This window comes from Azolla caroliniana, unplaced genomic scaffold (genome assembly GCF_043228905.1).
Source record: "Azolla caroliniana isolate FFs.n. ecotype wild unplaced genomic scaffold, voAzoCaro1.0.p SCAF_4, whole genome shotgun sequence".
Taxonomy (NCBI): domain Eukaryota; kingdom Viridiplantae; phylum Streptophyta; class Polypodiopsida; order Salviniales; family Salviniaceae; genus Azolla; species Azolla caroliniana.
In genome coordinates this window covers 16,863,971-16,886,679 of record NW_028230439.1, presented here as the reverse complement: position 1 = coordinate 16,886,679, position 22,709 = coordinate 16,863,971, and the positions used below count along the sequence as shown (strand labels likewise).

General features: G+C 37.3%; 2 protein-coding genes and 1 pseudogene across 8 annotated transcripts; 1 reads left to right on the top strand and 2 right to left on the bottom strand.

Annotated features, from left to right (window-relative positions):
• Positions 1–2,274: 2,274 nt before the first annotated feature.
• On the bottom strand, positions 2,275–17,151 carry LOC147865159 (Peptidase M50 family protein). 7 transcript variants are annotated; one of them, XM_087317911.1, is made up of 12 exons: positions 17,064–17,151; positions 11,957–12,067; positions 11,808–11,873; positions 10,907–10,976; positions 10,695–10,787; positions 10,393–10,496; positions 10,081–10,228; positions 9,870–9,950; positions 9,313–9,732; positions 3,424–3,502; positions 3,206–3,276; positions 2,275–2,835 (listed from the first exon to the last, which is right to left on the bottom strand). In XM_087317911.1, exons 1-12 carry the CDS (start codon positions 17,141–17,143, stop codon positions 2,659–2,661), a joined length of 1,500 nt encoding a protein of 499 aa, XP_087174037.1. In that variant the 5' UTR covers positions 17,144–17,151; the 3' UTR covers positions 2,275–2,658. The 7 variants fall into 7 exon arrangements, with proteins under 7 accessions (XP_087174037.1, XP_087174036.1, XP_087174034.1 ...); XM_087317910.1 differs by having other exon boundaries at positions 3,424–3,505; positions 17,064–17,148; XM_087317915.1 differs by having other exon boundaries at positions 2,696–2,835; positions 3,206–3,284; positions 3,424–3,505; positions 17,064–17,148.
• LOC147865160 (uncharacterized) lies at positions 13,526–14,771 on the top strand (annotated as a pseudogene).
• A 2,334-nt stretch (positions 17,152–19,485) lies between the features above and the next one.
• LOC147865158 (uncharacterized) lies at positions 19,486–22,192 on the bottom strand. Its single transcript, XM_087317907.1, has one exon. The coding sequence runs from the start codon at positions 22,156–22,158 to the stop codon at positions 19,711–19,713; it is 2,448 nt and encodes an 815-aa protein (XP_087174033.1). The 5' UTR covers positions 22,159–22,192; the 3' UTR covers positions 19,486–19,710.
• Between the last annotated feature and the right edge of the window lie 517 nt (positions 22,193–22,709).

The window sequence follows — 22,709 nt, the reverse complement described above, 5'->3', positions numbered from 1 at the left end:
AGGTGTATCAGTTCAATGTGGATATCTCTAACTGGAGTAAGCCTATCTTCCTTCAGTTGGGTTTTTGCACATATGGAGAACAATGAAGCAATGCCACATTTCCAAATTATTTTTGAGTTCTTGAGGTATTGGGGGCTATGCTTCAATTGGAATATGCGAAATGCTTTCACTTTTGATTTGCTAGTTGGGGTGAGAAAATATGTTTTGAAGTTAAAAGGACTTCTTTTATAGAAATTGATAGTGCTAGGGAAGTCACGAAATCCAACTCATGAAGAGAGAGAACTCTGCAAGGTCACATATCATCATATTCGCCATTTGAATTGGTGTATAGGGTGGCATTGAGTTTGGAGTCGTAGTAGTCTTTAGATCCATAGATAGAAGGGTTCTATACTTTGTAGTAAGTTAGTCATGGTGGTGTTTTTTCTTTTATAATGAAAGCCATTATTTGAGAGAGAGAGAGAGATATAGATAGATAGATATATTATATTATCATCTTCGGATGTCAAATATGACCTATGAGACCAAAAATATTACATTTCATGTGATACGTGTGAAGGTGAGTAGCGACTCTCGATGTTCAAGAACTTTACCAATGAATGCTGCAATCGAGAGTGCACATCGTGGTTGTGAGAGAAATTCGTGCAAGGATTGGGCTCAATCGAAGAGATGTGGAAAGCATGGTCGAATATGATCAAAGGCAAAGCATTGTATCAAAGTGTGATACTTAGACTCTTGAACTTGTTTAGGGCAAAGTGTGCATAGTCGGCCACTCTCATCACTTGTGCCCCAACGCCCCGTCTCACATCTCAATGCGCGCGAGCTAAGTTGCATGGAAGCAATGGTTTGAATGGCAGATATCAAGATGGGCTCTAACATGTATCGATGTGTATGGCTTCCCCGTTCCACAAAGAATATGGTTTGTAGTTAGGTGCAACATTTGTAGTATAATGTGTGAAGTGTGAGCCACCACATTTGTCCCATGTCATGATACATTAGTGTTGCAAAAAGGCCTCATTTACAGAGGAATCTAGTGACGCATCATGAAGCAAGTGTCTTGCATCCCATCTACGAAACCATTTTTCTAAATCTTGCATCCAACCAGAACACAAAATTTTGCTTTTATGCGTCTTTTGGATCTTTTTGCTTGCTTCCCATGCAATTCTAGGAAGTCGATATGAGAGACTTTTTTGAACCTTAAGCATGTATTCAACAACCCTTTCCATGGCCATGATTTCAATGGGAAGCGATCCCGTCTCAGGGAGGAGGGTGTAGGGTATTTGTTTCTTTACTTGTAGAAACTTTGTCAGTAAATGTTTTTGGATATTTTCAAACTCTTTCCACGTAGATTTAGGGATGCTACCGCCCCATACTTCCACCCCATAGAGAAGAACCGGGGTCACCAAAGTGTCAAAAAGATCATTCTTGAGAGAGAGAGAGAGAGAGAGAGAGAGAAAGAATGGAAAAGAAGAGAAGGAAGGAAGAAATTAGAATTGCAGAAAATGCCCCCCCCCATGGATTTTGGTGTAATCTTCAGGCTTACCCTTCTCCGATGTGGTTTCTCCTCTATTCATTTCATATTATTTATTCATTACGTCTCCATATATTATAGATACGCACATATGTACGATATGTTGTGTCCCCCAACATTGTTCCCTTGGCCCAAAGTTAGCTTTCAGTTGTCTTTGGTTAGTTTAGGAACACTTCTTGTTTCAGATTTTCAAATTTCGCAAAACACCATGCTGATTTGGCATGACTCTATTCAAATTTGGTTGCAAGAAAAGCAAGACAAGTAGCCATGAGACTTAAGGTTATCCGTCCATCAAAGTGCATCATATAGTAAAAGTCAAACTACGATTAATTTCAAAATAACAAAAACTAGGAGGTAAGCATAGGTAGCACTATAAGGCAAGCCAACAATTTACTACGATTAAAGGAATATAATCTCAAAGTATACTCTTAATCTGTATATAAGGGTCTAAATCTCCTCCACTAGCGTGCTAGATTCCCAGATTTCCAAAGGATCATTCAAGTGCAAGACAATTTCAACACATTAGAAATATGTGAGGTCTCTTTTGCTAAACTCCATTACCAAAGATCTTGCAAAATGTCATATAGCAATGATCTATATTTGAACATTTTGTTTATCAGTTGCACATCAAAAAATAATTGGAAGGCTCACAAAAGAGACAATGCAATGATTTTGAGATAAATTTGAATTAGAGCATTACCAATTATGAATTGAAACATCAATGAAAAGATTGTTGAATCAATTGCTTTGGTGATAAGAATAATAAAATTGTTAATAGTAAGAGTAATAAATTTGCTTATACTTTACAAAACTGGGCCTTAGGTTAATTGGTGAACCACATGGTAACTAAGGACAAACAAGAAAACCTGATCAATGTCACTCAATGTTACATTACAGGCTTTACTCAGGAACCAATAAACACTCTGGATTGTGCCTTGCCATTGAACACAGATGATGCACCACAAGATTTACTTTCAAGGAAAGTTTTCAACTAAAGAGGAAACTATTAAGACATGGTGAATTGTTTCCATCCAAAATCTCAATCACCCTCATGGGAGGGGTTACTGGATTATTTAGCATTAGAAACGTAATAATGATTGGGGTTTTTCCAGGATCACAACGATCAATTATCATAAAACCATGTTGATAACACCAGATGCGAGGAAAAGAGCGCACACAATACTACCAATGATCAAAGAGATATGAATTATCTTCTTTTGTTTGTTCGGGTGAATATAGATATTGCAGAATGTGAACGATATTTGGATCCATGCTCGAACCATGGACTCCCCATCTAGGTAAAATACCTGGTCACAAGCAATGTTATTGTAAGCAAAGATGAGAACAAAAAATTTGCATTCATGAAGACATCCAAAACAAAGTAGATGTGACTATATTATCACCATTGATGATATCTTAATCCCTAAAATCCTAAACACAAAACAATCAATTTCCCAACTAGATGAAAGAACTGGCATGAGCTACATTAGTTTGCAAGCAAAAATGAACGAAAATGGCATTTTCATCGATGAAACCCTTAAACAATAAGAAAGCCTGGGATACAACAATGAAACACTAAACCCCAAACACAACAAACAATTGACTCTTCATGTAGATGGACCAACCATGACATACCACATTACTGTAAGTGAAGATGAAAGATAAATAAGACTATACCGGAGCACTATTCAAGAGCACCATAGCTGCTGATATTGAAAAAGTGTATGTAAGTAGCCGCATGACAACATCTGGAAAGCTTTGAAACAAAGATAAAAGAATGAAATCGGAATATAGTTGTCGTGGCCTATATTCAGTCAGTTTCAGAGAATAAAAGAGAGCCTTGGGTTCTCCAATATATATGAGGCTTTGATGACAAGAAGCATTTGTCGCCTCACATTCTGAAGCCAAACGCTTGAATTTTATGTCAATTAATGCTTCTCCCTGACTCAGTATTGGTGATACACATGACCGGTTCTGCTGTAAAATAAAATGAATATAAATTGTCTCTCTCTCTCTAACTATGCTAGAGATCTTTTGAAGACAAAATTTATAATGTATCTAACTTGAGAATCTCACATGTTCCGAGAACCAGATTCTTTCCTCTCTTTTATCTTATTTACTTTTATATTTACTAAGTAATATTTATTTTATTTTGATTTGTTGTTCTCAAAGATGAGACAACACTTCAGATGTAATCTCTTGTTTGGTATCTTAAAAGACATTAATATTTTCTTTCTTTCTCTCATGTATTATGTGAAAATATTACACTCATACATAGGTCATATTTGACCTTTGAAGAAGATAATAAAATCTCTCTCATAGATCTTAATCAGTTTCCATGGACATTAAAAAAAACATCTATCTATCTCTGGGATCATTGACCAAATTAAGTGTTGAGAGCTAACTACTTTTGACACTCAGGTGAAACCAGTGCTTCTTTATGGGGTGGAAGTATGAGGCAGTAACATCCCTAAGTTCACTTGTAAAGAGTTTGAAAATGTCCAAAAGCATTTCCTTATGAAGTTTCTCCAAGTGAAGAAACAAACGCTTACACCCTCCTACTTTTTTAAAACAATATCACTTCCCATTGAGATCATGACTATAGACAGGGTTGTCGAATATATGCTTAAGGTTCAAAAAAGTTCCTCACATCGGATTCCCTAGAATCACATGGGAAACAAGCAAAAAGATCCAAGAGACACAAAAGCAAAATTTTGTGTTCGGGTTGGCTGCAAGACATTGAAGAATGGTTTGGAAGATCATGACTATAGACAGGGTTGTCGAATATATGCTTAAGGTTCAAAAAAGTTCCTCACATTGGATTCCCTAGAATCACATGGGAAACAAGCAAAAAGATCCAAGAGACACAAAAGCAAAATTTTGTGTTCAGGTTGGCTGCAAGACATTGAAAAATGGTTTGGAAGATGAGAAGCAACACATTTGCTTCATGATGAATCAATCAATTCCTTTGTGAATGAGGCCTTTTTGCAACACCAATGTATCATGACATGGGAAAAATCCGGAGGCTCACGCTTCACACATTATACTACATATGTTGCACCTAACTACAAAACTAAGTTCTTCACCGCACAGGGAGATTGCACACATCAATATATGTAAGCACCCTTTCCATTGCCTGTCATTTGAAGCCATTACTTCCGTACGACTTAGGTCACACTCACTATGATGTGAGACGGGGTATTGGGGCACAAGTGATGAGAATAGTTGACTGACCATGCACACTTTGCCCTAAACAAGTTTGGTAGTCTGGGTATCACACTTTGAACCAATGCTTTGCCTTTGATCACATTCGACTATGCTTCCAACACATCATTGACCAAACCCAGTACTCATACGAATTTCTCCCATAGTTAAAGAGTGTGCACTCTTAATTGCAATGTTTATTAGCAAAGTTCTTGAACATCAAGATTCACAATTCACTTTGAAATGTATTACCTGAAAATATTATAATTTTTGTCACATAGGTCATATTGGATATCCGAAAATGAAGAGGAAAATTATAATACATTTTATTTGAGAAACTTATATGTACCGGTAACAAGATGCTTTAGTCTCTTTTTATCTTGTTTACTTTTTTTAATTGATAACATTTATTTATTTTGATGTGTTGTTCTCAAAGACAAGACAACACTTAGAATATAATCTCTTGTTTGGTCTTTAATATAGAATGGGAGTCAATATGTCGTCCCCAACCTCGGACACCGGTAAGCACTAGAGGTTTGGGAGGAGTGGCTGTGTTATACAAAACGAAGCTACATGATAGAGTGCATCTTGTGCAGAAGGACGTAGATTTGGCGAGACCTTTAGTCTTAATTATTGCCCACGTGATAAGGAGCAAAGTATCAGTATCCCATGATATAATTTTGGCAGAGATGGGCACAGCCTGAATAATCACCAAGGCATTTTTCTGATCAGTGACCGGTATCCAATGGCTATGGGAGCTCCCTAAATGAAAGTACTCAAGGTTGGCACTTATGCCATCAAAACAACTAGCTAAACACAGAACTAATCATTGTTGGTATGCTGAAACACAACAAGGGGTCAAGGCACATGGCATAAGCAGAATTGCAATACCCCCATTCAAATATAGCTTGGAAGGATTTATTGTGGGGCCCTCTTATATGGGCATAGATCTATTCCATGGGCTGCGTAGTGTGCTATGACATCTGTGAACCTCTTCACATCAGTTAGAGGTTGATGCATGCACACCTTGGAAGAACGATTTTGCCAATTGTGTCATCAGGAGTGGAATCTAAAGAACAGAATGTCACTGTACTATTTGTTATGAAATAAGAGGGGGGTATCATTACCTCTTTAACCAGACTTTGGCCCACTATACAAGGTAATGGAATATCAGGTTGTTCTTGCTAGACTCAAGAGACAAAGGGAAATGTTATTGAAGGACGACAATAGAATGACACAGGCTCATTGACATAGAGCAATCACAACTTTCTTTAGGCCATTATCTTCCACCATCACAAGTGCTTCCCTCGCTTCGGAGATCTCTCCATTCTAGATCGACCTATGCAAGATATCTTTTGAAGACCTATGTTTCGTTTTATGCGAGAATCTTACCTGTATGGACAATGGGATTCTTTAGTTTGCATTTATTTTGGTTTGTTCTCAAATACAAAACAATATTTTAAGATGTAATCTGTTGTTTGGTCATATAGGGCATTTTAGCCTTTAAAAAAGACGTTAATGTATCTTTCTCTTTCTACACAAAAGAAATCTGGAGACTAAGCTTTCATTAGGCTCAAAACTGGACAGTAAAGAGACCTTTAGCCTCAATGATTGCCTGCATGATAAGGAGCAAATATTGCTGCCCCACGATATAATCTGCATGAGATGGGAGCAGCCCCAATAGTGACTGAGGCATTATTCCGATCTGTGACCAGTATCCAATAGATTTGGGGACTCCTAAGCAAAGGTACTCAAGATTGGCACTTGGGTCATAATATTTGGATAAAAATGGAGACAATAATTGTTGCCATTAATATAAACACACTCGCCCCACTCCAATATAGCTTGCTTGGACTGGACACAACTGAACATGACTAACACGAAAAAGAATGGCTTTATTGGGACAAGGGCACCAGAGAAGTCATGGAGGGGCAGGGAGGGGGTGGGGCCCCAAGGGCAACTTGGAGTTTATTGGGGCTTGGGAACATCACAAAGATGGAATACAGGTTGGGAACTTCGAAGCATGGGCAGCATGCTTGAGATGGGAGGTGGATTATGGATAAACACAGACAAGCTTGGAGTTGGCAAAATATCAATGGAAGACGTGGGACAAATGGAAAGCATTATCAGCCATTTGGAGGGCTTGGAACTCGAAATGGAACTTGGGAGTGTGGGTGAAGCATAGAGTGATCCCAGCTGATAACATTAAATTGGAATATCAAAAAACATGGATCAGCACAATATCTCTTCATAGGAAGATGGCCCACTAGAAAGCACTCTTTCTACATGTGTTGCGGGATGGATTTCTTGCCAGTTCTTATATGGATACACATCTATCTCATGCACTCCAATGTGTGATAGGGCAGCTCAAAACCACTTCACATTGACTAAAAGTTGAGATAGGCAAATATGCAAGTAAACCTATGGGAGAACAGATATGACCATTGTGCCATCAGGGATGGATTCAGAAGACCACTATATCCACCACTAAGGTGTTTTTTATGAAAAAAAGGAGGTACAATTGCCTCTTCAAACAGGCCTTTGAAACACCACGAGAGGTAATGGAATACAAAGACTAACAGTACTTGGCACTTTTCTTGCTACAAAGACATCAAAATGCCTTAAAACTATTTTATACGGACAAAGGTTTGCCAATAAACATGGATATAACTAAAGTGTTGGTGTTTAACACCACTCAAGCATGGGTAACAAGATGAGAACCAGAATTCTGCTTGGGAGAGGAAAAGGTGGCATACACACACCCCTACACATATGTGGGAGTAATATTTACAGGGCCTTGATTCTCCTTACCGAAGGCTGCTTGTGCTTGACTTTCACGTGGATATGCAACCCTTGTTGCTCTCAAAAGACAATATGCCGATTTGCAGTTCCAAGAGTTACAAACTAAATTGTGGCTATTTGATACACTTGTGACACCAACTCTACTCTATGGATTGTGAAACGTGGGTACAAAGTCTGAACAAGGCAAGTTAATGGAAAGATTTAGAGAGACCTTTAGTGCAATGATTACCTGCATGATAGGGAGCAAAGCAATCAATGCCCCATGATATAATTCTGGCAGAGATGGGATAAGCCCCTATAATCACCGAGGCATTATTCCAATCAGTGACATGTATCCAATGCCTTTGGGAGCTCCCTAAAGGAAGGTACTCAAAGTTAGCACTTATGTCCTCAAGACAACCAGTTATGCTCAAATGTGGCAATGGTTTGAGTCACATGGCATAAGCATAAATGCACTAGCCCCATTCTAATATAGCTTGGACTGTCCCCATATAGACATGACCAAAGTGGAAAAGAATAGAGTGATCCGAACTGATATTATTAACTTAGAAAACAAGATAACATGGATCAGCCAAAATATCACTTGGTACAAAGATGGCCCACTACAACACATCTTTTTACACACATCGGAGGATGGACATACATCAGGCCATCCCATATGCACATACATCCATCCTATGCACCGTGCAGTGTGATAGGGCAGTTGTGAACTTCATCACATGAATTAGAGATTGAGTTAGGTAAATATGCACGAATACCTCTAGGAGAAAGAATTTGCCAATTGTGTCATTGAGTGGAATCGGAAGAACACTATGTTTTTCATTGTAGTGTCTTTTATGAAATAAGAGGGAGATACCACTGGCTCTTTCAACAAGGCTTTGGCCCACTATGCAAGGTAATGGAATATGAGGACCAACGGTACCTAGGACTTTTCTTGCTAGAACTCAAGAGACATGGGGAAAATGTGTTGAAGGAAAATAGTATGTCCACACAAGCTCATCCACAAAGAACAATCACAACTTTCTTTAGCCCCATCACTCCTAATGCAACAAGTCAATCAAGGACTACAGAAATGGGTTCCCAACCAGGACATAACAAAGGGGTTGCAATAGATCAGGCAATAGCAATTTGTCGTGCATGTAGGCCCCAGCCCCATTGACCATGATCTCACCACCATTGTCATCAACAAATAAAGGCCATTATCTCCTGCCATCACAGGTGCTTCCCTCACTTTGGAGACCTCTCAATTCTGGATTGACCTATGTTAGAAATCTTTCAAAGACAAAGTTGAGAATCTTACATGTACTGCTAACAAGATTCTTCGGTCTCTTTTGATCTTATTTACTTTTATGTTTACTTAGTAACATTTATTTTATTTTGATTTGTTGTTCTCAAAGACGAGATAACATTTGACATGTAATCTCTTGTTTGGTCTTATAGCCATTTTGGCCTCTTAAAAGACGTTAATATATCTTTCTTTCTTTCTTTTCTCATCAAAGGTGCTTCCCTCGCTTTAGAGATCTCTCATCTTGAGCAGATGTTGGAGATTGTTCAGAGACAATCGTTTCAATCCATCAATGTTTAGAATCTTAAATTCTTAGAAATATGTAGTTGTGTTTATTTTGGTCTGTTGACCTCAAAATCGAGAAAACATTGCCAGATGTTACCTTTTGTTTGGTCTTATTAGTCAGTTTGGTCTCTTAAAAGATGTTAATATAGCTTCCTTTATTTCTTTCTAATTCAAAACAATGCTACATAGTTAATCAATGGTGACTTACATCCAAACATGTAGATTTCTCAATGCTGCACGCCTGTTGTTCAAATAAATCAGTTGCTTTTAAGCAGAATATTCGTTGCGATAAATTCAAGCCGATCGACTCCGTAGAAATTTGATAAAACAAAAGAGTATCATTTAAGCAAATCGGATCATGTATCATGTTTCCCTGCATTGTAAGACGTTTTCGAGGAACACAATAACCTTCTGTTGAAATGTAATTAGGTGGTCCAGGTGGCAAACCCTTAATAAGTTTGTTTAATTGAGATGTGTCATCTGTTGAGGATGAATCCTTTAGATCATGGAAATGCAAAAGCTCAACCCAATCAACTATACTGTGCACTTTAACTCCTCTTGCCTCAAGAATCGAGTCTCCAGGTTTGAGATATCCCTTCAAAGGTGAGTTTGAATGAATGCTAAATACCTTCATAAAAAAACTGTAAATTTGTAAGAATATGTTAGAGATGATCTTTGAATATGTATATCCAAATTCTAAAAAGATTGAACTTCCAATAATGGGTATAGAATTCTCATCTATATACAACTGTTGTGCTCCGTTACCATTGGGCTTTCACAATGAAGATAAAATGGGAAAAGCAGCAAAGGAAGCAGCAACATAAACAGATGACAGATGGAACATAACTGCAAGGATGCCGAACACCAAGTTTTACAATAGAAATGGCCTTATACAAGTTGATGTTTTTTTCATATGTGTGTGTGTGTGTGTGTGTGTGTGTGCATGTATATAATATGAAATAAAAAATTCTTTTACAAGAATATTTTGCCAGATTCCTGCCGAGTAGATTCGGAGAGCTTGAATAGGGCTTAGTTGCTCTACACCGTCTTCGTTTAATGCCACAAAAGCTCCAGGAACTAAGCATGCTAGAAATATTGCCACGTGCTCAATGCATACAGCCTCACTGTTTAAATTAATGCATCACAAACCTGAAAAAGAATCCATAAGAGGCCCCCAAAAAACCAAACAAACTGAATATAAAAACCATTTTAAATCAGAAGTTTTAAAGATTTCACTATCTACTAAATGAGGTATACTCGCTATCTAGAGTAAATGTAAGAGCTAAACCTTGCAGCAGCAAGTGCATGGCCAAGTTCATGAAATCCCACGGCAAATGCAGTTGCCAATATCATATAAGGAAGGTCACTCCAAGGCACATTGACTCCTGGAACCTTTAATAAGCACAGAAGAAACAATTGAAGCCCACACTGTGAGTTTGATCATGGTATATACATGAAACAAAAAGGCAAACCAATTTCTCAAAGAAAAGCATGGAATAGGTATTTTGACCAAGGTCACTCTTTCAAACATGTAATAAGAAATATTCATAGAATCAAGAATCTTAAAAAGCGTATGATAAAATTCCTCACCACCAATGTCACAGTTTGCTTGTCTTTAATATACCCATCTGTAGCTTGACCACCACCTAATTTAGAAGATAAATTAGGCACCTGTGAAAGCATCTGAACAGTGACAAAAATAAATAAGAGTCAACCAAGGTATATGTCTCACATCCCATACATATGAAAATAGTAGGTCTTCAAATGAAAGGAAGGACAGAAATATTCAAGAAAACACTTACTACAAACACTGATAAGGTCATGGATATCAAACCAAATCCAATCCCAATACCAAACCAAGGTTTCAGATACCTGTATGAAAACACATTACACGCATCACATGAATCCTGTTGTATATATACAGAGGCTAAGTAAGGTACAATTTATCACAAGATGTTCGCTTATGCTAAATGGTTTAAGGCTTGTACAAGGTGTTCCCCCCAATCAAAGGGAACTGTAAAATAGAGCGTTAATATATTTAGTTCACATATATGAAATCCAAGAAAAAAACAAGTTGCAAGAAAAGACTCTACTCTCTCTTTCTGGGAAGAGCATGACCTAAAATATGAAATCAACTTATCACAACATTCATCCAAAATAATCATTGAAACCTCAAATCGGTTATTTCTAAAGGTTTTATATACCATTTTAAGACAAGATACTAAAGGCACCTGAAATTTCTGTTCACAACATTAATGCTGCATTGCCCCCTAACTTTCAAATAACATGTTCTGATGTGATCTTATGTTATCTGTGATGAACCACCAAGAACTCCAGCCAAAACAACAAATAAAAACCTCCTCAAACGTTTTACTTCTAGACACCCGAGGGCTTTGTCAATGAGGATTTTAACATTTTGGATTGTTGTTATAGGATCTATAGCATGATCATTATCATTTATCAGGACAACCTAAATATTCAATTTTGACAGTATACATATCACATTTTAGTTTGCTTATAATTATTTCAGAAAGGCAGGTCTGTTTTTCACTGATGTCTTGAAATGGCTATGTTTATGGGCTGATAAACTGATAATATGCCAGTTATTCACCTTATATAAACATACACACAGAGAGAGATATACATATGCCTAGATATGTATAGATAAACTACATTACACATCTTAAGGTTCCAAGTTCCAACCTTGAGTACCGTACACCCCAATTGAAAAGGAAGTTGTTGAAAAATTCAGTTTCCCATGACATATATCTGGAAATATATGCATAAACCAATTAGGAACAAGATTTCAATAATTCAAGAACATTTTCCTTTCATTTCTCCAAATTACTTACAAAAGACTGGAAAGGCGATCAAAAGAAACCCGAAATCGTCTCTGCATCCTGCCACCATTTCTTCTCCTTCTACTTGGCAACATAATCGATTCATTAACTAGTTTAACTCCTGCTTCAATATCAAGGCAAACCTTAAATAAGGATGTATCATTGAGAGACAAATTTTAAAATTCTACATTAAGGATGTTTTCTGCATATTATAACATAGTTTCTAAACCTAAACATAACTAGGAGAAAATGTAAGCAATTGTAATGGAAGATATGGTTTAGCAATGTAACTTGTGACTTATCCACAATGACCCTGAGAAATAAATATATATGTGAAGTTGACCTTTGTAGTGTGAATTACCACTATTTTCTAGAAACCTAAGGCTGGTGTCACAGGAATGCATGGGTGTGAGTAAAAGTGAGGCAGAAACACACGGATTTTGAACCAGGAGAAAGTGTATGGTTGAGTCAAACGTTGCTTCTAAATCCCATTATCAAATGTTCTGGAGGGTTCATTGTTTGCATTTCGAGGATTCATCGATATAAGACTTAATTTCAACAATTTGTCCAAAATGGAATTTAACTTCAACAATTAAACAATTCCTGAAAGTTGGACTTGATTTCATGATTTGTCCAAATAGGACTGAACTTTGACGACTCGTTAAAAGGTGTAATTTCAATGATTCATCAAAATGGCGTGGTTTCAACAAATCTTCAAGGTAGGCTTTTTAATGAATCCCCTTTGTCATGACTTAACTCATAAAACACAACATGGACGTCAACAAATCAAAGTAGTGACAGAGAGTTCAAGATTAACTGGAATGTGGACAGTGGTATGAAAGACAACACCAAGCACAAATGCTACTATGAAGGTGAACAAGATAATACAAACATAAATAACTGAACCAAGACCAAATAAAACATTGCAATTAGATACCTAATTATTATGAGCTGAGTACAAACAAGGAATGAGATACTCCCCAAGAACCCCTAGGATCACCAGACGAGATGTTGAGTCTTGGACAAAGAAGTGTTGATTTATCTCCACAACCCTGATTGTCACTTCCATGTTTGGGCGAGCACCGTATAAATCTTTTATAGACTTTGTTGCCATCCAGATCTTCCACCATGGTCAGAGTTGATTGGCCATCTACCCTTTGTGTAGAACTCTTAGACATCAAGTTAATTTCCACACCATGATCAAAGCTACCACTAGTTCTTTAACCCCAATCTTCAACAGGGTTTCTGTCATAGCTCAACGACTGAAATGGTTATTTACAAATGCATCTTCAATCTTCGCCCTTCCATGAAAATCACATTTGTGGAATCGCTCATCAGTTTCTCACCATCCTCATCCATCAATTGCCTCTTTGTCTTCATGAAATCAATAATGAACTCAAGAAATTCTTTCTTCACTATCCTCAGGACCTTCCTTAACATAAACTCAACACAATCATCAAGCATCCTTTCCTCTAATACCATTCTTGTGTGCCCGGTTTTTTATATGGCTGACCACGACTTCTACATTGGCCCAACTTCCTCTATTCCAACTCTTCTCTATGGAGTACAAACATGGGGACTGAGTCTTAACATGGCAAATCATTGGAAAGATTTAGAGAGACATTTAGTGTCAATGATTGCTTGCATGATAAGGAGCAAAGCATTGGTGCCCCGTAATATAATCCGGGCAGAGATGGGAGCAGCACCTATAATAACCGAGGCATTGTTCCGATTAGTGACATTTATCCAACGTCTTTGGGAGCTACCTAAACGAAGGTACCCAAGGTTGGCACTTATGTCATCAAAACAACTGGCTGAAAATGGAGACACTCATTGTGGAGCTACCTAAACGAAGGTACCCAAGGTTGGCACTTATGTCATCAAAACAACTGGCTGAAAATGGAGACACTCATTGTTGGTATGCTGAAATGCAGCAATGGTTCGAGTCACATGGCATGAGTATAAATGCACTACCGCCGTTCCAATATATAGCTTGGACTGTCCCCACCTAAATATGACCAAAGTGGAAAAGAATACAATGATCCGGACTAATATTATTAACTTGGAAAACAAGATAACATGGATCAGCCCCAAAATACCACTTGTTACAAAGATGGCCCACTATAAGATGCACTTCTTACAGACATTGGAGGATGGATTCGTCATCAGGCCACCTTATATGGACATACATCTATCCTATGTGTTGCGTAATGTGATAGGGCAGCTAAGAACTTCATCACATCAGCTACAAATTAAGGTAGGCAGATATACACGACTACCTCTAGAAGAGAGAATTTGCCAATTGTGTCATGAAGGAGTGGAATATGAGGAACACTATGTTTGTCATTGTAGTGTCTTTTATGAAATCAGAGGGAGATACCATTGCCTCTTTAAACAAGGCTTTGGCCCACTACGCAAGGTAATGGAATATGAGGACCAACGATGCCTAGGACTTTTCTTGCTAGAGCTCAAGAGACATCGGGAAAAGTTGTTGAAGAATTCAGCCACACAAGCTCATCCACAAAGAACAATCGCAACTTTCTTTAGCCCCATCACTCCTACTAATGCTACAAGTCCATCACGGGATACACAAATGGGCTCCAGACCAAGACATAACAAAGGGGTTACAATTGATCGGGCAATAGCAATTTGCCGTGCACGTAGGCCCCGCCCCCATGGATCAAGACCTTGACACCCTTGTCATCAACAAATAAAAGCCATTATCTCCCGCCATCGTAGGTGCTTCCCTCGCTTCAGAGACATTTCCATTCTGGATCAACCTATGCTAGAGATCTTTCGAAGACAAAAGCTATACCTAACTTGAGAATCTCACATGTGCCAAAAACCAGATTCCCTCATTTCTTCTCTTTTCATCTTATTTACTTTTATATTTACTGTGTAGTATTTATTTTATTTTGATTTGTTCTCAAAGACGAGACAACACTCAAGATGTAATCTCTTATTTGGTCTTATAGGCCATTTTGGCCTCTTAAAAGTCGTTAATATATCTTTCTTTCTTTCTTTCAGCAATTCCCTTTTTCATTGACTCATTCACCTCTTCTCTTCTTCTTGTTTCATCCCTCATCTTATGTTTTTCAGAAGGTCCTCTTGGCCATCCATCCTTTTTCTCTTCTCATCCACAATTATAGCATGAATCTTTGGATAGGCTCGTTTTCTTGTCCACCTGGTCTGTTCCACCCATGTAGTTTCCACTCTTATGGACAATTCATCAAAATAAGACTTCTTCGACGAATCATTGATGTGACTGAGTTTCTAAAATTCATCCAAATGGAACTTAACTTTGACGACTCATCAAAAGGAGGCTCGATTTCAATGATTTGTTGAAGTGGCTTAATTTCAACAGTTCATCAAAGTTGACTTTTTGACGATTCACCTCTATCATAAACCGTAACTTGGACCTCTAACAAATTGAGGATTAGTGAACAAAGAGCTCAAGACTAATTGGAACGCGAATAGTAACGCCCTCTTAATCAAATTTTTAGTATGATCGTAAGCAAGATAAAACAAACACAAATAATGGAATCATGCCCAAATGCATACTTGCAATCAGATACTTTTTTGTTATGAGCTTCATATTAACAACGAAGAATTTACTTAAAGTTTTTTTGCTATAAAGACAACATGATGCTAGGAAAGAAATTCCTGCCCAAGCAAGTACTCTAAGGGAATCACAGGATAATTGGCACTTTCACTCCTCTATTAGCAAAGGAAGTTCCTTAATCCCTATATTGAATCTCTTCACAAGTTTCCAGCATGGTAATACAAAAGAAATCCACCCTATGATGATGCAAAATGAGCACTTCCACTCCTTGATTAGCCAAGGAGGGCCCTTCATCCCTTAACATCATTCATCTATGTCAGATGTAAGTTCGAAAAAAAAAACCTATATCCTATTAAGACCAACCCACTCATTTCCTGGGAAGAAGAAGAGAACCCCAAAAATATAATCCCCCTCGCATCTCTCTTTTTATTGTTCGTTTTTTTCAATTCATTCCTATTGGGTTCACCATGAATGCCCCATGAAGTGCTGTGCTCCCCCTGCCCTTCGCTTTGCAAGAACTGATCATAATTGTTTCTCTCTTTTCAGTTTTGCAAGCAGTGGATAGGAGCCTCTGCAGAGGGGAGTTGTGCTAACACAAGACTATCTCACTGATTGGACGGAATTCTTGGCAAAAGAATTCTTTGACATGGCAGGGTCTCACCAGTTTGGAGGAAAACTTGGCAAAACGGGTATTGGGTTAACATGGTAGCATCTCATTGTTTGCAGAAGAAACAGTGACAGAAGTATTCCAATGTTATAATTCTGGATCAAAAATAAATTCCGGGGGGGTACGTGTTCAAATATTGCCAGGTGGGTTTTGAATTCGTGTCCATCGATCACAAGATTCAACATCTACTGAAGAATACCCTCCCTTTTATTCATGAATGCTCAAATGAACTACCAAATAATTGCTAATAGGGTTCCTGGATGCCTTTGTGTTGAAAACACCACAATAACTTCAAAAAATGCTGAAAGGTTAATTTATGTCTGGTATATGGATGCAGGAAATATCAATGATTGAGTGATAAATCACATTTATTTTTCCCTTGATGATCAGAAACATGTGTGTATAGATGGATCGATCTAGATCAATGAATTTATCAATCTCTGAAGTTCAGGCACTCGCCAATCCTCATCAATACTCAATTCAATGTTCACCAAAAAAAATTATCTGACGGTCACATATGACCAGCCACAAATTCCTGAAGATAAATAAATAAAAGACAACATCTCATTCACCTCTAAATGAAAATAAAACTCAAAACATGGAGCAAAGCAACAGACAGTGCCATAGATGGCCTTTTGGGTCTTGTCTAAGTTAATCGCCATACTATATACACATATTCTGGAAATATCTGAGAGAAATGAAGAAATACATATGTGTAGAAGAGTCGGCTACATCGTTTCTGTCATTTGTCTCTCTGTGCATATACATTATCGAATGTTTCCAAAACAAAAAAGGGGGAGAAAGGCGGAGTACATTCCATTCATTGCCTATCGTATAATGAATGTAAACAAATCAATCCCATGTTTAAATTTTTGTGTTCCATTCTTACCTGTCTGTCGGTGATGATTGTGTGCCACACAAAACACGGCTCGCAATGGCTTCTTGCCAGGAATCTTTTGTGTTCAAACATCTCCCCAACTCTGTGTCACATATATATTTCTAAAAATATGCAATATTATGGCACATACAATGGTATGTGCAAAATACATATAACATAATGAGCCAATGGACTCATGATCTCAAGCCTAATGAATGTTCCTCATGAATTATTTATTATTTATTATTTAATCTCTTGCATGAACAAGAAAAGACATGCCATCAAATGAAATTGTTGGTGTGTAAAGGGAATCTATTTGTTCAACATAATGAGGCTAAGTACCATTATCAAATACATAGATTACACATTCTTTGCATTGCTAGAAATGACGCAATTATAACATATTCCTTCTTGTTATCTAATTGGGTACCGCACTTTACATTAGTTGTATTGGTGGTATGACCAAAGCACGTGCATGTAATGGGCAAGCCATCCATGCAAGGAATTTCATGTTGGCCATATATGTTGTTTATGATTGATCTAGCAGTCATGTAGGTAGAATAGATATTTATCATCCATGAGAAGGTTTAAATTGATATATGGAACTAAATAATCATATCATCATGTATGTGACTACTTCATAAGAAGGGGGGGGGGGGGGGGGGATTACTAGTTTGTAGTAAAAACTTTCCATGAAGCTTACCCATCGTGGTGGTGATCTTGGTAGAGTGGTATAGGATTATAGAATATTGATGGTCAAGAACACAAATTTCATTATAAGGCCAAGCAGCATTTCACAAAGGGTCATCAATTATATCGTAGGATCTACACTGATGTTAGTATGTTTTTTTTATGACACAAGGTACCCTCGAGCTTGTATTTATATATATATATATATATATTAATGATATCGTATGAAAGACTATTTATTATGTGCTTTAAGTGAAGGAATCATGACATGTTATCAAATCTTTTGCCGACATCCAAATGCATGTCTCAAATTTGTGATGTTTTCTTGGTCTCATCTCTCATATTTGTTAAATAATTATATTGTTGATAAATTCATTTGCCCTTTTAAGTGGTTTCTCTTCTCTTTTTATTGATAATTCAATCATTTGAAGTGTTGATTACCATAACTAATTTTGCACCAGCCATGATTGATTTCTTTTTCTTCCCTTTGTTTTAAATCAATTTGCAACAATTAGCTCATGGTTAATTGAGTTCAATTACAAACAGTTTTGTTTTGTTTTCTTTCTCTCTCTACATTAAATGGGCAGTTAATGCAAATGATTTAAATCATTTTCTTGTTCCAACATCTTACCTAATTACAATAGATTCATTTTGAATAGTTCAAAAACCAAACAATTGATTGATGTTAATTCTCATTGATAAGTTGCAAGTACACATACATTCAATTTTCAAATACAAAAGTGTGTTTGGATAATGCAAGTGCAAATTACAATGGCACATTGCAGTGAAGAAGTTTTGCCAATCATCCATTAGACAAGCATAGCTAGACATACCATAAGCAATGTGGTCTGATATCATTTCCTTAAACAAACTCAGCTCCATTTTTGGCTAGATCCAACCCAACTATAGCCGCAACAAGCTCCAATGTAGAATATATTTCAAGCTCACAAAATTCTTGTATACATTCGCATTCTACATAATGTGTTTCACAACTCCATAATTCATTTTACGTAGTATTTGTTATCTCAAAAGAATCCATTCTAGCTAATCTCATCATGTCTTTCAAACCCAAACAGTATCCCTCATCTCTAATCTGTCCAGGCAATCAGAGTCTCCTCAAACCACCTATCTTGAGCATGAGCATTTACCAATTCCCACCTTTTCGTGTATTCCAGAGATACATAATTGCAGTGTGAATGACCATTAAAAGGCTTCTTGCACTTCCGTCAAAACCATACTAGGCATTCAAATTCGCGCATATTATATTTCCAAGCTCAACATCTTTATGTATGTATGTATCCCAAGTTTTCCCTTTTTCAAGAGCAACAAGCTTTGTGAATCTATGAATAGCTCCAGAGGAATGTCTTGCATTTTAATAAGCAAGTCAAGATACAGCATCATGTAAAATACAATGAAGTCTCATTTCCCTGCAAATGACTGCTAGCACATATATCTCCATCTCTTTCAGGATTTGTCTCAATAATATAAGAAAAGAGGCACTCTATGTGTGCATGCCTGTTTTCATTGTTGTTACTGCCTGATGTTCTACAAACATACCAACTACTTGACTCGTGTAAATATATAGAGATCCTCAAAGAAAAAAAGTGCCTACATGCCTATATGAAAAGGAAATGTCATTTTCTGCTCCCCCTGCAACACAGAAAGCTTGCAAAAATGGAAGCATGCTGAAATGTTAAAATTAATTTAATTGAATAGGACTTCAACAACCATCTCTATGTTAACAGTGAATAATGAATATAAACCCTCAAATTTCAAATGATCGTCGGATAAAACATGAAGAACGCCTAAACAAATAATACTTGAAACCACCTCTGAAGTATCAAGCATTGATTCACAAGGCAGCATGTTTTTAAATTAAGCATGACATTAGTCAAACCAATAAGCACACACATGAGGAAAGGATCTAAAATGCAAAAAGAGAATGAACAAAACCACATTCATCACAAAAGTTACTCTTTTCTGTTTATTTCTTTCAGTACTTCTGAGATCTTTCGTATAGCTTTTGACATGGTCTGGGTTTTTGAACGACCTCTTCCAGGTTGTTTATTAGGAACTAGCTCAGCATTTTCTCCCTTTGAAATAACCTTTCTACTCAAATAATCTTTCTCTTCCTCCGTCTCTGATTTGACAAATATTTCATTACTTTCAGGTGAATATACTATTCCAAACAATTCTTTAATACGCTTGTTTACTCTTTTTGTGTCCTTTGGGCCAAGATTCCGAAAGAGAACCTTTAGCACCATATCATTCGGAGTGCATGCTTGCACTTTCATGTCGTCCAGAAGGCCAAAGACTATCTTCATTCTACCACCATAAGCAAATCCATCTAATAGGATCCCAAACATGACAAGATCTGGTTGACATCCACCCTCTTGCATTTCTTTGTACAATGCATGTGCTTCATCAAAATCACCAGTATTGCATAGTCCATGCATGAGTACTGAATAAGTAATAGTGTCTGGCACACATCCATTTGCTTTCATGTTGTGAAAGAATTCCTTTGCTTCTACTAATTTTTGGCTTTTGCAAAGTCCGTCTATAATGACATTATATGTGGATATCCCAGGTGTACACCTAACTCTCAACATCTCATTGAAAACTACCTTTGCAAACTCAATTTCTCTACTTTTAAAGAAGCCATCAATTAGTGATGTGTATCTATTTGAATTAAGAACCACACTGCTTCCAATCAGGGGCTTGAAAAGGTCAACTGTTCCATTAAGATGGTGTAATTTTCCATCTATCAATGCTGCATAAGTAGCATGATCTGGGGGAATACATTTGCTATTCATCTCATGTAAAAACTTTCGAATATCATCCACCCGTTGGACCATACTGAGACCTTTAACAATGGCATTATATGTGCTTCTACATGGCTTCAGTCCTTGGTCGCTGATCATATCCAGAAGCTTAAGAGCATGATCAACTTTCTCTTCTCTGCAAAGACCCTCGAGGATAGGAGTCCATATTATTATATCTGCAACACAACCACTCTTTGACATATCATTATTGATAAAGTCTATTGCATCAAAGACTCTACCTAATTTACAAAATCCATTAACAAATGAGCTGAAGGTGTATTTGTCTGGAAAACGGCCATTTTCTGTCATATCTTGCAGCATAACATACGCATCTTCCGTCCTTCCTATCTTGCATAGTCCATCAATCACTTCATTATACAGTATTGTATCAGGAACAACATCCTTTTCTTTCAAAGCAAGTGTTAGATCACAAGCTCCTTTCACATTTCCCAGCTTGAAAAGACCATGAATGATAGCTGAATACGTGTGAACTGTAGGCATAAAACCTTCCCCAATCATCTGAAACACAAGTTTTTGCGCTTCTTCTACCTTCCCACTTTTGCAAAGACAATTCAATATGATATTATATGTTGTCACATCTCGTTCCGACATATTCTCAAAGAGTATCAAAGACTCATCAGGTTTTACTTGCTTAGACAAGCCATCGAGCAAAGTATTGAAAGTAACAATATTAGGTTCGATGGACTCCTCTGACATCTTCTCAAGAAGTCTCACTGCTTCGTCCACTTTTGCTATTTTGCAATATCCACTCATTAGTTTGTTGTATGTGACAACATCTGCTGATATCTTAAAACTTTTCATCTTATCTACATATCTAGAAGCATCATAAGGTCTCCTGGTTTTGCATAGAAATCCAACAAGTCCATTAAGTGTCAGAGTATCAACACTTCCTGAATCTCTTGCTACATTTTCGACTACTTTCAAGGCTTCATTCACCTTATCTTTTTTGCATAGAAAATTAGTATACATACCAATTGTGATGCTATCTATATAAACGCCAGAATCTCGCATTTCGTTATATACTTTCATAGCTTCATCCACATACCCAGCTTTAACAAGAGTGCTCAACACACATGTGTATGTGAAAGAGACTGGTTGACAACCAAAGTCATTCATTTGATAAAAAAGACATAATGTTTCATGTATTAATCCTTCTTCACTCATAGCTCTTAGCAAGAACGTGAAATCAGAAGCTCGGATAGAATGCTTTCCATCTTTCATTTCTTCCAAGAGCTTCTCTAACAAACTGAATTGCTTCATTTCACAAAGGTACCTCAACATTGCACTATAAGATCCGTCATTATGCTTATTAGAACCACTATTTTTTCGGAAATGATCGAAAACGCGATATGCTTCTTCGGGATCAGTTTGCTGTCTAAGCAAATCGGGTAAAACTTGGCGTTGTTCAAACTCTGAGGGAAGATGTTTATAACGATGATTCAGAACAGTTCTTTCTTGGTCCGCATTCTGAAGGAACGAAGCCTCGTGCTCATGAGGATTTGAAAGAAAAGCTGGACGATGGAAAACTCTGTTCAGAGGCTGGAGGATTCCTCTTCTTCTTGTTCTAGGGATCATTCTCTTCCTTTCGCTGACAACTTCCTTCGATTCAACATGTGTATTATAGGCAGAGAGAAACTGGAGAGCAGAGCAGAGCAGAGAGGGCTAAGGGTGCCATGTGTGTGCAGAAGGACAGTACAAATTTGACGGCGTTAGGTTTGACGGCGTTAGGTTTGACGGCGATGTTTTGCGGCCGGATTCCTTTCGTCCGTCAATCAAATTGCATGCATGTATGTATGTATGTATACAGTATATGTACGTATGCACATCGAGGCTTTTAAATCGCTTATCCAATTTCCTTGGTGTTCAATTTTAAACTAAGGCAGCACATGTATGTATGTAATAATGTATGTATGTATGTATGTATGTATGTATCCTTCCTCAACACAAGGATTCTCTCAAGGGACAAAAAAATGGTTTACTCTTTGAGTCTACATCTTTGATTGTTGATAAATAAATAAAATCCATAGGCTCGTCAATCTCGTTAGAATCACATATTTTGATGTTACTCTATCTTTCGATAGACTCCTTCAATGGCGGTGAAAAGATTCTTAATACCAATGATCCAT

Excerpts from the sequence above, each read along its gene's own strand:
- LOC147865159 (XM_087317908.1), bottom strand. The coding sequence starts at position 17,143 with ATGTTTGAACACAAAAGATTCCTGGCAAGAAGCCATTGCGAGCCGTGT. Across the intron at positions 9,733-9,869 it reads TTCATTGTGAAAGCCCAATG|GTATTTAGCATTCATTCAAA; the intron begins GTAACGGAGCAC and ends TTTTTTATGAAG. Across the intron at positions 3,503-9,312 it reads AGAAATCTACATGTTTGGAT|AACCGGTCATGTGTATCACC; the intron begins GTAAGTCACCAT and ends ATTTTACAGCAG.
- LOC147865158 (XM_087317907.1), bottom strand. The coding sequence starts at position 22,158 with ATGATCCCTAGAACAAGAAGAAGAGGAATCCTCCAGCCTCTGAACAGA.